Source organism: Tamandua tetradactyla, chromosome 18 (assembly GCF_023851605.1).
Source record: "Tamandua tetradactyla isolate mTamTet1 chromosome 18, mTamTet1.pri, whole genome shotgun sequence".
Classification (NCBI taxonomy): Eukaryota; Metazoa; Chordata; class Mammalia; order Pilosa; family Myrmecophagidae; genus Tamandua; species Tamandua tetradactyla.
In genome coordinates, this window is record NC_135344.1 from 51130140 (window position 1) to 51143833 (window position 13694).

The window sequence follows — 13694 nt, forward strand, 5'->3', positions numbered from 1 at the left end:
AGTTCACGATAGAATGTGAAGTAATTATTGGTGTCACAATTAAAAAATTAAGTAACCATTCAAAGAGGTTTTAATGTTTTAAACTCTGTCATACCTTAATATGTTTTAAAAATGCATAAATATTAAGCAACATTCACAGTTTTGATAGCTGATCAAATGTATCTAAGTTAGTTTTTTTATTGATTTTTTGAATTTGATGCTTCACCACTGTATTACAACAGAACCATTAATCTTGTAGCCTCGTCAACATTAACTGGTTTGTTTTCATGATGCTGCTGAGAAATCAGCTGTTTCTGCAGAGGTTCAAGGGAAAGGCCTTTTGAGAAGTGTGCAAGTTCCTTTTGTATATCTATAAAAGCTTTATTTACTCTGTTAACTTTTTCATCATTCACAATGTTTATCTTCTTAAGATTCGTGGTAACTGGTTTTGCTTTGTTTTTAGTCTTAAAGTTTTTTTGGCTGGCTATGTGAAATACATTCCTGGACTTCTGCCCTCTTAATTCGTTCTTGGCTATTTTCTCTCTCCAGTTCTTGGATACTGGAATGCAGTCGCTCAAGCCCCAAGTGACGTCATCTGCCAGTTTTTTTTATTTTTTTAATGTTACTTTTTATCATGGGCAGGCTCCAGGAATCTAACCCAGGTCTCTGGCATGGCAGTTGAGAATTCTGCCACTAAGCTACTGTTGCACCGCCCTCCAAGTTTTAATACTTAGAATGTAAGAACTTTCCTATTCAAATATGTAGATTTTTTTCCTTGTTGCCTTAATTTTAAATTGGTTTATGAAACTTACTGTGCAAATACAGGCTTTACAATGACTATATGGATACTTTATTTAAATATGCTTATGGTTAAGTTAAGAAAAAAGCAATTATGAGGATATGAAGATTTAATAGTTATGTTATATCGCTATGATCACTCCCTGTTGATCAGAAATGGAAATAATTGTGGTTGGTTAACTTGGAAATTTATTGATAATGGTTTAAACCAACACAATATTGGAGGTGATATAAAGAGTAAAATCTTCTGAGATGTTGCACCCAATATTAACAACAGTATATTAGAAGTGAGAGTCCAAGATGGCGGCTTAGTGAGGTGTGGGATTTAGTTCGTCCTCCAGAGCTGCTAGTAAATAGCCTGGAATAGTGCAGAAAAAAACTGCTGGGGCCACATCAGTGACAGGACACACAGCATACACCAGTCTGAACAAGCTGGACCAGCTGCGATCCCACCCAGAACTGCGAGTCCCCCAAGCCAAGGAGCTGGCACCCCTCCCCCACAGGCTGGGTCCCAGAGGGGATAGGAAAGAGACTTTTCTAACAGCAAGGGGCTGAGCACAACCAAACTCCAATTGTGGAATTAATGAACAAATTCTGACTACTAAAAATAGGCCCCCAGCTCAGCTAAACCACAATAAAAGCTAAAGTTACTAGTTTTTGCCCCACCACAGAAGGGACAGGGCTGACAGAAAAAAAAAAAAAAAAAACAGCCAAAGGTTTTTGGATCAGACAGCACAAAAATACTTGAAAAGGTCTGGATCCTAAAAAAAGAGGGGACACATAGGACCTAGAGATACATAGAGCAATGTACCAACTTAAGAATTGATTAACAAACATGAGGAATTGGAATCCTGCTCTGAAAAGGACTTTTTTTTTTTTTTTACAACTGCAAGGCTTCTCAGGCTCCAACTGCCCCAGCAAGGGTGGAATTAAGCTTGTCCAAGAGACAAAGAGACTGGCCAGGTGAAAGGAAGTATTCCCTGGAGGCTATGCCTTCCCCAGGAGAGAGGTGGGGCCCAGCTCAGGTGGAATCCCTCCCTCAAGGAATTCAGACTCCAGGGACTGGAAAACTGAAACAATTAAAGCCAGACTACAATCTCTCCTCTGTCTCCACCACATCCCCAGCAGGGAGAGTCTGCTGAAGTTAAAGGTACCGCATCACCTTATGCTGGTGGGACCTGCAGGCAGACAAGCACCACATACCGGGCAAGATAGGAAAACAAAGAGTCCCTAGAGGCTTCATAGGAAAGTCTGAAAACCTGCTGGGTCTCACCCTCAGGGAAAACTGATGCAGGCGACTCTTTCTTCCTGAGGAGGCCAGTCTGGTCTGGGAAAATCTGACTGGAGTTGATATTACCTAAGTAGACCCTCCTAAGGCAAAAAGAAAAAAAAAACGCACCATACAGGCAGGGCAAGAAGCAAGAAAACAAGAACTGAAAATTCTGATCCATTAAGCAAAACCTGTGCTAGATGTCTAGAATAAGTGGAACTGATTGTCAATGAACAGATAGAGAACAAAACCATCCAGCAAGAAAATCCTAGGTAAAAGAGTGAAAACAATCTCCAGAATAAATTAAGGAAATTAAATGCCTAGACACCAGCAAAAAATAACAAATCATAGTAGGAAAATTGAAGATATGGCCCAGTCAAAGGAACAAACCAACAATTCAAATGAGATACAGGAGTTGAAGCAATTAATTCAGGATGTTTGAACAGACATGGAAAATCTCATAAAAAATCAAATCAACAAACTGGGGGAGGATGTAAAGAAGGCAAGGGACAGACAAAAAGAAGAAATTGAAAGTCTGAAAACACAAATCATGGGAATGAAAGGCACAGTAGAAGAGATGAAAAAAACAATGGAAACCTACAATGTTTGATTTCAAGAGGCAGGAGATAGGATTAGTGAACTGGATGATGGGACATCTGAAATCCAACAAGCAAAAGAAAATATTGGGAAAAGAATGGAAAAATATGAGCAGGGACTCAGGGAATTGAATGAAGCACACTAATATATGTGTTGTGGGTGTCCCAGAAGGAGAAGAGAAGGAAAAAGGAGGAGAAAGACTAATGGAGAAAATTATCACTAAAAATTTCCCAACTCTGATGAAAGACTTAAAATTACAGATCCAAGAAATGCAGTGTACCCTAAACAGAATACATCCAAATAGACATACTCCAAGACACTTACTAATCAGAATGTCAGCAAACTCTTCCAAAAATTGAAGAGGAGGAACGGCTACCTAACTCATTCTATGAAGCCAACATCACCCTTATACCAAAGCCAGACAAAGATACTGCAAGAAAAGAAAATTACAGACCAATATCTAATGAATATAGATGCAAAAATCCTCAACAAAATTCCTGCAAATTGAATCCAGCAGCACATTAAAAGAATCATACACCATGACCAAGTCGGACTCATCCCAGATATCCAAGGATGGTTCAACATAAGAAAATCAATTAATGTAATACACCACATGCTTGTTTGTAATGATGTATGTACCCTAGAAAAGCCATGTTTTAATCCTAATCCCATTTTGTAAAGGCAGCCATTTTTTCTAATTCCTATTCAGCATTGTATGTTTGAAACTGTAATTAGATCATCTCCCTGGAGATGTGATGTAATTGAGAGTGGTTGTTAAGCTGCATTAGGTGACAACATGTCTCCACCCATTTGGGTGGGCCTTGCTTGGTTTTTGAACTCCTATAAAAGAGGAAACATTTTGGAGAATGGGAGATTCAGAGACAGCAGAGCAAAATGACAAAGCATGAGAAGCAGAGTCCACCAGCCAGTGACCTTTGGAGATGAAGAAGGAAAATGCCTCCTGGGGAGCTTCATGAAACAGGAAGCCAGGAAAAGAAGCTAGCAGATGATGCCATGTTCATCATGTGCCCTTCCAGATGAGAGAGGAACCCTGACCGTTTTCACCATGTGCCTTTCCAGATGAGAGAGAAACTCTGACTGTGTTCGCCATGTGCCTTCTTACTTGAGAGAGAAACCCTGAACTTCATCAGCCTTCTTGAACCAACATATCTTTCCTTGGATGCCTTTGAGTGGACATTTCTATAGACTTGCTTTAACTGGGACATTTTCTCATTCTTAGAACTATAAACTAGCAACTTATTAAATTTCCCTTTTTAAAAGCCATTCTGTTTCTGGTATATTGCATTCCGGCAGCTGGCAAACTAGAACACACTATATCCACAAAACAAAGCAGAAAAACCATATGATCATCTTGACTGGTGCAGAAAAGGCATTTGACAAAAGCCAACATCCTTTCTTGTTGAAAACACTCCAAAGGATAGGAAAAGAAGGGAACTTCCACAACATGATACTAGTGATCAATGAAAGGGAATGGTAAGGGATACAGAAAAAAAATAGGGGTAACAAAGGTTAAAATGTATTGGGTAGATGGAAATACTAGTGGTCAATGAAAGGGAGGGGTAAGGGATATGGTATGCATGAGTTTTTTCTTTTTATTTCTTTTTCTGGAGTGATGCAAATGTACTAAAAAATGATCATGGTGATGAATATACAATTATGTGATGAAAGTTTGAGTCCTTGAATATAAACCAAGAACGGAATGTTCATATGTTAAGAACGTTTGTGTTTGTATGTTATGTTTTGTCAGTAAAAATATATTTAAAAAATAACAGTGAATTAAACGAAGAAACATACTGACACAGAGGGGTGACTCTTACATTAGACCTTGTTTAGTTTACTCTTCTTTTAATAAAAAATAATAAATTCAATTGAAAATGAAAAGATTATATAATCATTTTTGGCATCATTCAAGTGGACATAAGACTGGAGGAAAACAAAGTATACTGAAACAGATTCAGTGGAGCTTCCAGCATGCTGCATAGTATAATAATAAATTCGTATTACCCACTCTTCCTCCCAATTTTCTGTCTAAACATATTTTACAAATGGTAGATTTTCAATGCATGTGTAAAGACAATAAAAGTCTCTTTGGGTTTCTTCTTATCTTCAAATGCTGGAATTGGTTACAAATATTTCTAAGCTCTATGGGATTCAATTTAGACTGTCGGAAAAAAAAAAGTATGATACTTCAAGTCAATAGATCTAAGCTTGAATCCCAATTCTGAAATCCACTATTCAAATTATCTTCTTCATCTGCACCTCAATGTCTCATTTGTAACCTAAACTCACCTAACCTGAAGGATTGGTGGGAGATGTAATTCCTGGCAAATAGGTACCCACCAAATGGTAGTTAGTACAAACAGTGGTAAATATGAAAAAAAAAAATAGGTTTTTCCACCTAAGATGCAGTGTTTTTTCCCCTATAACTCGCATAATTTACAGAATCACCAGCATCTATTCAAAATTTTAATATGACCCACTGGTTTGGTGTATTGAATTTCAGGCAACATATGTAACACTCTGTCTCTGTTTTTATTCTACCACCACTAAATTGCCTAAAATTGCATATTTAAAATTTTATCTTGTTGTTTATGGTTTAATTAAATAAAAACAAATGTGTTAATGCCTGTAAAAAAAAACACAATGATATATCATTTCACATCCATTAGAACGGCTATTATTAAAAAAAAACAGAAAATGACAAGTGTTGGGAGGGCATGTGGAGAAAGAGGCACACTTATCCATTGTTGGTGGGAATGTAAAATGGTGTAACCGCTCTGGAAGGCAGTTTGGTGGTTCTTCAGGAAGCTAAGTATAGAACTGCCATATGATCCAATAATCCCATTACTAGGTATACGTTCAGAGGAACTGAAGGCAAAGAAACAAATGGACATTTGCACATTGGTGTTTATAGTGGCATTATTCACAATTGCCAAGAGCCCAAATATCCATCAACAGATGAGTGGCTAAACAAGCTGTGGAATATACATACAACGGAATATTATGCAGCTGTAAGACAGAATAAAGTCATGAAGCATGTAACAACATGGATAAACATTGAGGACATAATGCTGAATGAAATTAGCCAGAAACAAAAGGACAAATACTGTATGGTCTCACTAATATGAACTAACATTAATGAGTGAACTCTGAGAGTTAAAATTAAGAACACAGATAATCAGGAGACAGAGAGTAGACTCTGGGCATTTGGTGCTGAAGAAGTATAGAATGCTGTGCTGGTTTGAAAGGAAGTATGCCCCCTAAGAAAAGCCATGTTTTAATATAAATCCCATTTCATAAAGGTAGAATAATCTCTATTCAATACTGTATGTTTGAAACTGTAATGAGATCATCTCCCTAGTTGATGTGATTTAGTCAAGAGTGGTTGTTAAACTGGATTAAGGGACAACATGTCTCCACCCATTTGGGTGGGTCTTGATTGGTTTATTGGAGTCCTATAAAAGAGGAAATATTTTGGAGAATGAGAGATTCAGAGAGAGCAACACTACAAAGCAGAGAGTCCACCAGCCAGCGACCTTTGGAGGTGAAGAAGGAAGATGCCTCCCAGGGAGCTTCATGAAATAGGAAGCCAGGAGAGAAAGCTAGCAGATGACACCATGTTCACCACGTGCTCTTCCACCTGAGAGAGAAGTCCTGACTGTTTTCGCCATGTGCCTTCTCACTTGAAAGAGAAACCCTGAACTTCATCGCCCTTCTTGAACCAAGGTATCTTTCCCTGGATGCCTTTGATTGGACATTTCTTTAGACTTGTTTTAATTGGGACATTTTCTTGGCCTTAGAACTAAACTAGCAATTCATTAAATTCCCCTTTTTAAAAGCCATTCTGTTTCTGGTATATTGCATTCCAGCAGCTAGCAAATCAGAACAAATGCACTGCTATAATTTACTGATTGTACAAGATTCAGAAATGGATAGCACAATACTACTGATGGTCGCACAATAATATAAGTCCACTGAATGGAGCTGAATGTGAGTACGGTTGAGGGAGAAGAGCTGGGGGCATGTATGACACGAGCAGGAAAGGAAAAGATAAAAAATGTGACAGTACAACTTAGGAATGCCTACAATGGACAATGATAATGATTAAATGTACTAATATAAGAAAGTTTTTGCATGAGGTAGAACAACTGAATGTCAACATTTCAAGATGTTGGAAATGGGATGGTATACAGGAAAAAATGTAATCAATGCAAGCTGGGGTCTGTAGTCAACAGTAACATTATAATATGGTTCCATAGAATGTAACAAGGGCAATATGCCAAAACTAAATGTCAGTGAGTGGGAGATATGGGAGAGGGGTATGGGATTCTTTGCAGAAGAAAAGGAAATGTCCTCATATAGATTGTGGTAGTGAAGCCATGGCTATGTGATTATACAGGAACCACTGATTTTTTTACTTAGGTTGGATTGTATGATGTGTGAATAAAGCTGTTTAAAAAGGAACAGAGATACAAATGCTGGAGAAAATGTGGAGAAAGAGATGTATCTATTCACTGTTGGTAGGGAAGCTGAGAGTGCAGCCCCTCTGCTGGGCCATGTGGTGTTGCCATATGATGCTGAAACCCTGATGCTCAGCATATACCTGGAGGAACTGAGTGTGGGAAAAGGAATAGACATTTGCACACTGTGTTTATGGTGGCAGTGTTCCCTATGCACAAAGGATGGAGGTGGCCAAGGGTACGACGACTGAGGAATGGAAGGGGCAACTATGGCATATACTTACAATGACTAATGAGTGGCTAAAAGAAGGAATGAAGTTGTGAAGCATGAAATTAGGTGAATGAACCTTGAGGACAGTACATTAAATGGAATGTCAGAAACAAAAAGATAGATATTATCATGCTTCACTCATATGGACTAACTATAATACAGAAACTTGGAGAGCTGAAGTCAAGAGCATGGGTTATCAGGTTGGGGCCTATTGTAAAGGGTCCTAGATTGTAAGTTCTTATAGCAGTCTCATGTATTCAGGAGCTGTAATTGTTATTTCCAACTTCTGAGATACTGAACTATTTGAGTAACTGGTCATTCCCAGAAACTTAGGGTATTTATATGATATCTAAGAGTCAAAGTTAAAGCCCTGAGGCCATGAAAGTCATCAGTACCCCATATAGGAATTGTTTAAAAAATTGAAAAAGTGATCAGACTTCAAGTAGAGATATGAATGAAGCTGATCTGGATAAGACTAAAGGTAAATCAGAACGCAGGGTAAAGGATAATATGGTCCATACTTTAAAACTTCAACTACCGTGTGAGACCAAAGTCAGAGATGTTTATTAGGTGCAAAATTTATATTTTTGGTGGCACATTATCTAATTTAACTTGTATGGTCAGTTTATTCCAACACCATAATTACATGGAATCTTGAACAGGGCATGAGATCTTGTTGCTTTGTACAGGTTACTGTGATGCCCCGAAACATCCCAGGATAATTTGGGCAGAGAATAAAAAAGTATTTGCAAAGTCCTCTTGGGGGACTGGGGAATTGCTGATACTCTCATAAGCAGTGAGGACAATCAATTAAATAGGCTGAGCCCTCGATCTTGGGTCTCCCCCCTATGAAACTTATTCCTGCAAAGGAAAAACTAAGCCTCCTTATAATTATGCCCAACAGTCACTCCCAGATAACCTCTTCTGTTGCTCAGATGTGACACCCCCCCCCCTCGCAAGCCAACTCAGCAGGTGAACTTCACTTCCCTCCCTACATGGATCATGACTCCCAGGGGTGTTAATCTCCCTGGCAGCATGGGAAATGACTCCTGGGATGAGAAGGGACCTGGCATCAAGGGTTTGAGGAAGACTTCTTGACCAAAAGAGGGACGAGACAAATGAGACACAATAAAGTTGAGAGATTTCAAACAGAGTCGAGAGATTATCCTGGAGGTTATTCTTATGCGTTATATAGAGATTCCTTTTTAGTTTGTGGTATATTGGAGTGGCTAGAGGGAAGTACTTGAAACTCTTGAGTTGTGTTCCAGTAGCCTTGATTCTTGAAGACAACTGTATAACAATAGAGCTTTTGCAATGTGACCATGTGATTGCAAAAAGCTTGTGGTTGATGCTCCCTTTATCCAGGGTATGGAGATGAGTTAAAAAAAAAAAAAAAGGACAAAAATAAACAAATAATAGGGGGAGAGATGGGCTTAAAAAAAAATGGGGCCTGGGGGCATAAATGAAATCAGAAGGAAAGACAGACGATGAAGACTGAGATGGTATAATTTAGGAATGCCTAGAGTGTATAATGATAGTAACTAAATGTACAAATTTTGAAATGGTTTACATGAGGAAGAACAAAGGAATATCATTACTGCAAGGTGTTGAAAATAGATGGTAATTCATATTTTAAAACTTTAACTTATGTGTGAGACTAAAGCAAAAAATATTCATTTATTACAAAATTTATATTTTGACTAGTTCATTTCCTAATATAACTTATGTGGACAGCTGTTCTAGTTTGCTAGCTGCCGGAATGCAACACACCAGAGACGGATTGGCTTTTAATAAAAGGGGATTTATTTTGTTGGTTCTTCAGAGGAAAGGAAGCTAACTTTCCACTGAGGTTCTTTCTTACGTGGAAGGCACAGGATGGTCTCTGCTGGTCTTCTCTCCAGGCCCCTGAGTTCCAACAACTTTCTCCGGGGTGATTTCTTTCTCCATCTCCAAGGGCCCGGGCTGAGCTGCAAGTGCTGAGATGAGGAATGCCAAGCTGCTAGGCTGTGCTACATTGCGTTCTCTCATTTAAGCACCAGCCAATTAAGTCAATGTCACTCATTGCAGCAGACACGCCTCCTAGCTGACTGCAGATGTAATTAGCAATAGATGAGATTCACCTACCATTGGCTCATGTCCACAGCAACAGAACTAGGTGCTTTCACCTGGCCAAGTTGACAACTGAATCTAACTACCACAACAGCTTAATTGAACACCATAAGTAGATGGAACTTTGAGTAGGGAATGAGATTTTATAGGTTTGTCCAGAGTGATGGCTCGATAAATCCCAGAAGGATTTGAACAGGGAATAAAAAAGTGTTTGCAGGGTCCCCTTGGGGGCATGGTGAGAAAGGGGGAAAATTCAGCTTCCCCAACTGGAATATTTTTGATATTCTCACAAGCAGTGGGGACAACCAAGGCAATGGGCTGGGTCCCCAATCTTGGGGTTCGTTCATATGAAACTTAACCCTGCAGAGGATAGGCTAAGCCCACTTAGATTAGGTCTAAAAGTCACCCCCAAGAGAAGGTCTTTTGTTGCTCAGATGTGGCCTCTCTCTCTCAGCCAACACGACAAGCGAACTCACTGCCCTCCCCCTCTCTACGTGGGACATTACTTTCAAGGGTGTGGACCTTCCTGGCAATGTGGGACAGAAATCCTAGAATGACCTGGGACTCAGCACTAAGGGATTGGGAAAACCTTCTGGACCAAAAAGGGGAAGAGTGAAATGAGACAAAATAAAGTGACAATGGCTGAGAGATTCCAAACAGAGCCGAGAGGTTATCCTGGAAGTTATCCTTACGCATTAAATAGATATCACCTTTTTACTTAAGGCGTAACAGAGAGGCTGGAGTGAACTGCCTGAAAATTAGAGCTGTGTTCCAGTAGCTATGTTCCTTGAAGATGATTGCATGATGATATAGCTTTTGCAATGTGATGTGTGATTGTGAAAACCTTGTATCTGATGCTTCTTTTATCTACTTAATGGACAGATGAGTAAAACATATGAATTAAAAATAAATAAATAGTGCTCGCTTCGGCAGCACATATACTAAAATTGGAACGATACAGAGAAGATTAGCATGGCCCCTGCGCAAGGATGATACACAAATTCGTGAAGCGTTCCATATTTTTTTCTGCCCAAAAAATAAATAAATAAATAAATAATAGGGGAACAAATGTTAAAATTAATTTAGTAGGTTGAAAGGCTGGTGATCAATGAAAGCAGTAAGGGGTATGTTATGTGTGAATTTTTTTGTTTTCTGTTTATTTCTTTTCCTGAATTGATGCAAATGTCCTAAGAAATTATCATGATGATTAATATACAACTATGTGATGGAAATAAAAAAGAATGTTCATATTATATGTTCATTGGTTTTATTAATTAAAATTTTTTTAAAATGGGGTAGGTCACAATACTAGTGGTCAATGAGAGAGGGAGGCAAGCAGTATCAGGATGTATGAGGTTTTTTTCTTTCTTTTTCTGGACTGATGAAAATGTTGTAAAGATGATCATTGTGATGAATATACAGCCATGTGATGATATATTTTTTATTAATTAAAAAAATAAACAAAACATTTGGAAATCATTCCATTCTACATATATAATCAGTAATTCTTAATATCATCACATAGTTGCATATTCATCATTTCTTAGTACATTTGCATCGATTTAGAAAAAGAAATAAAAAGACAACAGAAAAAGAAATAAAATGATAATAGAGAAAAAAAAAACTATACGTACCATACCCCTTACCCCTCGCTTTCATTCACCACTATTTCAAACTGAATTTATTTTAACATTTGTTCCCCCTATTATTTATTTTTATTCCATATGTTCTACTCTTCTGTTGATATAGTAGCTAAAAGGAGCATCAGACATAAGGTTTTCACATTCACAGAGTCTCATTGTGAAACCTATATCATTGTTCAATCATCATCAAGAAACAGGGCTACTGGAACACAGCACTACATTTTCAGGCAATTCCCTCCAGCCTCTCCACTACATCTTGAACAACAAGGTGATATCTACTTAATGCGTAAGAATAACCTCCAGGATAACCTCTCGACTCTGTTTGGAATCTCTCAGACATTGACACTTTGCCTCATTTTACTCTTCCCCCTTTTGGTCGAGAAGGTTCTCTCAGTCTCTTGATGTTAATTCTCAGCTCATTCTAGGGTTTTTCTCAGTCCTTTGATGCTGAGTCTCAGCTCATTCCAGGATCTTTGTCCCACGTTGCCAGGAAGGTCCACACCCCTGGAAGTCATGTCCCACACAGAGAGGGGGAGGGTGGTGAGACTGCTCATCATATTGGCTGGAGAGAGGGGCCACATCTGAGCAACAAAAGAGGCTCTCTTGGGGGTGACTCTTAGGCCTAAATTTTGAGTAGACTTGACCTATCTTTTGTGGGGTTAAGTTTCATGTGAACAAACCCCAAGACTGGGGACTCAGCCTATAGCTTTGGTTGTCCACACTGCTTGTGAGAATGTCAAGAATTCAACTTGGGGAAGTTGAATTTCTCCCCACTCTCACCATTCCCCGAAGGGGGCTTGTAAATACTTTTCCAGTCACTGATCAAATCATTCTGGGATTCATCGGGGGATCACTCTGGACAAACCAACAAAATCTCATGTGCTACCTGAGATTCCAAGTACTTATGACATTCAATCAAACTATCTACATGAGTTATATTAGGAAATGCTCTAGTCAAAATCTAAATTTTGTAACAAATAAACATTTTTTGCTTTAGTCTTACACATAATGTGACATTTTGAAGTATTAGTTATCATCTATTTTCAGCACCCTGCAATAATGACAATCCTTTGTTCTTCCTCATGCAAAAACATTTTTAAAATTTGTACATTGTACATTCATGTGATGATATTTTGAGCCACTGACTATTTGGGCTCTTATGGTATGTGAAGATATCACAGTAAAAATATTTTTAATAAGCTGCTAGCTAGCAATTCCAAGGGTGCAATACCTAGGCCATTAATGATCAGTAACAAGTACCTTTGCACACTGTGGCTTTTCCCTTGAATGTGGTGGTGAGCACAGGGGCTCCCCTTCAGGCTCTCGAGCTAGCCTACTATGTTCAAATACTGACTCTGGACGGGCGCGGTGGCGCGCGCCTGTAGTCCCAGCTACTCGGGAGGCTGAGGCAGGAGGATCGCTTGAGCCCAGGAGTTCTGGGCTGCAGTGCGCTATGCCGATTGGGTGTCCGCACAAAGTTCGGCATCAATATGGTGACCTCCCAGGAGCCGGGGACCACCAGGTTGCCTAAGGAGGGGTGAACCGGCCCAGGTCGGAAACAGAGCAGGTCAAATATTGGCTCTGCCACTTACCTGCTGTGTGACCTTGCACAACTTGCTTAACCTTTGTGGGTTTCAGTCTATCATTTCTAAAATGGGGATAATAATCATAACTATCTTTCAGAATTATTATGAGGACCATCTCTCTATCTATTATATACTTAGATTTCAATCTCATCCACTTTTGAAAAGGCTTTTATTTAAAAAATAAATAAAACCTAAGACACAAATTAAAAAAAACTATTCATACACACACACACACACACGTGTGTATATACATAAATTAGAAAAAAACCAAGCCAGCACAATATTATGTATCCCAGAAAAGCCATGTTTTAATCCTGATTCAATCATGTGTGGGTAGCTGTTTCTTTTAATCCTGATTCGATATTGTAGGTTGAAATTTTGAGTAGATTATCTCCAAAGAGATGTGACATGCCCAATTTTGGGTGTCACCTTTTGATTAGATGGAGCTGTGACTCTACCTATTCAGGGTGAATCTTGCTTGATTAGTTTACCAGAATCCTTTAAAAGTAGAAACATTTTGGAGAGAGCTGACAGAAAGAACAGAAGCCTCAGACCTGACAGAGAGTGCAGATGTGACACTTGAAGAACAGTTGCTTCAGAGAACAGAAACATGGATGTTTAGAGATGCTTGAAGCCCAGCAGACATTACCATGAGATGTTAAGCAAGTCAGAACCTGGAGAGAGCTAAGGGAAGCCAAGAGATGAAAGTCAGCCCCGGAGAAGCAAAGTGAGGAACCCTCACAGGAATAGAGCTGAAGGCAATGGAGCCTAGGACCAGCAGATGATGGCCACATGACTACCCAACTGACAGAGGTGCTCCTGACCCATCAGCCTTTATTGGGTGAAGGTAATCTCTTGTTGGTTCCTTAGTTTGGACAATTATATAGGCTTGGAACTGTAAACGTGTAACTTATTAAATTCCCCTTTTTAAAAGCCTTTCCAGTTTTGGTATATTGCAGT

At 39.0% G+C, this 13694-nt stretch overlaps 2 protein-coding genes and 1 non-coding gene across 5 annotated transcripts in view; 1 reads left to right on the forward strand and 2 right to left on the reverse strand.

Moving 5' to 3' along the window:
* Positions 1 to 13694, reverse strand: part of RNF125 (ring finger protein 125) — a 133838-nt gene that overhangs the window by 15190 nt on the left and 104954 nt on the right. The window lies entirely within an intron of this gene.
* LOC143662759 (uncharacterized) lies at positions 46 to 12849 on the reverse strand. The gene is made up of 3 exons (XM_077136147.1): positions 12741 to 12849; positions 12409 to 12599; positions 46 to 584 (listed from the first exon to the last, which is right to left on the reverse strand). The coding sequence occupies exons 1-3, from the start codon at positions 12847 to 12849 to the stop codon at positions 213 to 215; spliced, it is 672 nt and encodes a 223-aa protein (XP_076992262.1). The 3' UTR covers positions 46 to 212.
* Positions 10423 to 10529, forward strand: LOC143662870 (U6 spliceosomal RNA). Its single transcript, XR_013165637.1, has one exon. It is a non-coding gene; the product is annotated as a U6 spliceosomal RNA (small nuclear RNA).

Coding starts and splice junctions, on each gene's coding strand:
- LOC143662759 (XM_077136147.1), bottom strand. CDS start 12,849: ATGGTCCTCATAATAATTCTGAAAGATAGTTATGATTATTATCCCCAT. Junction 12,600..12,740: donor TGTGCAAGGTCACACAGCAG/GTAAGTGGCAGA, acceptor CAATCGGCATAG/CGCACTGCAGCCCAGAACTC. Junction 585..12,408: donor AAAAGCCACAGTGTGCAAAG/GTACTTGTTACT, acceptor AAAAAATAAAAA/AAACTGGCAGATGACGTCAC.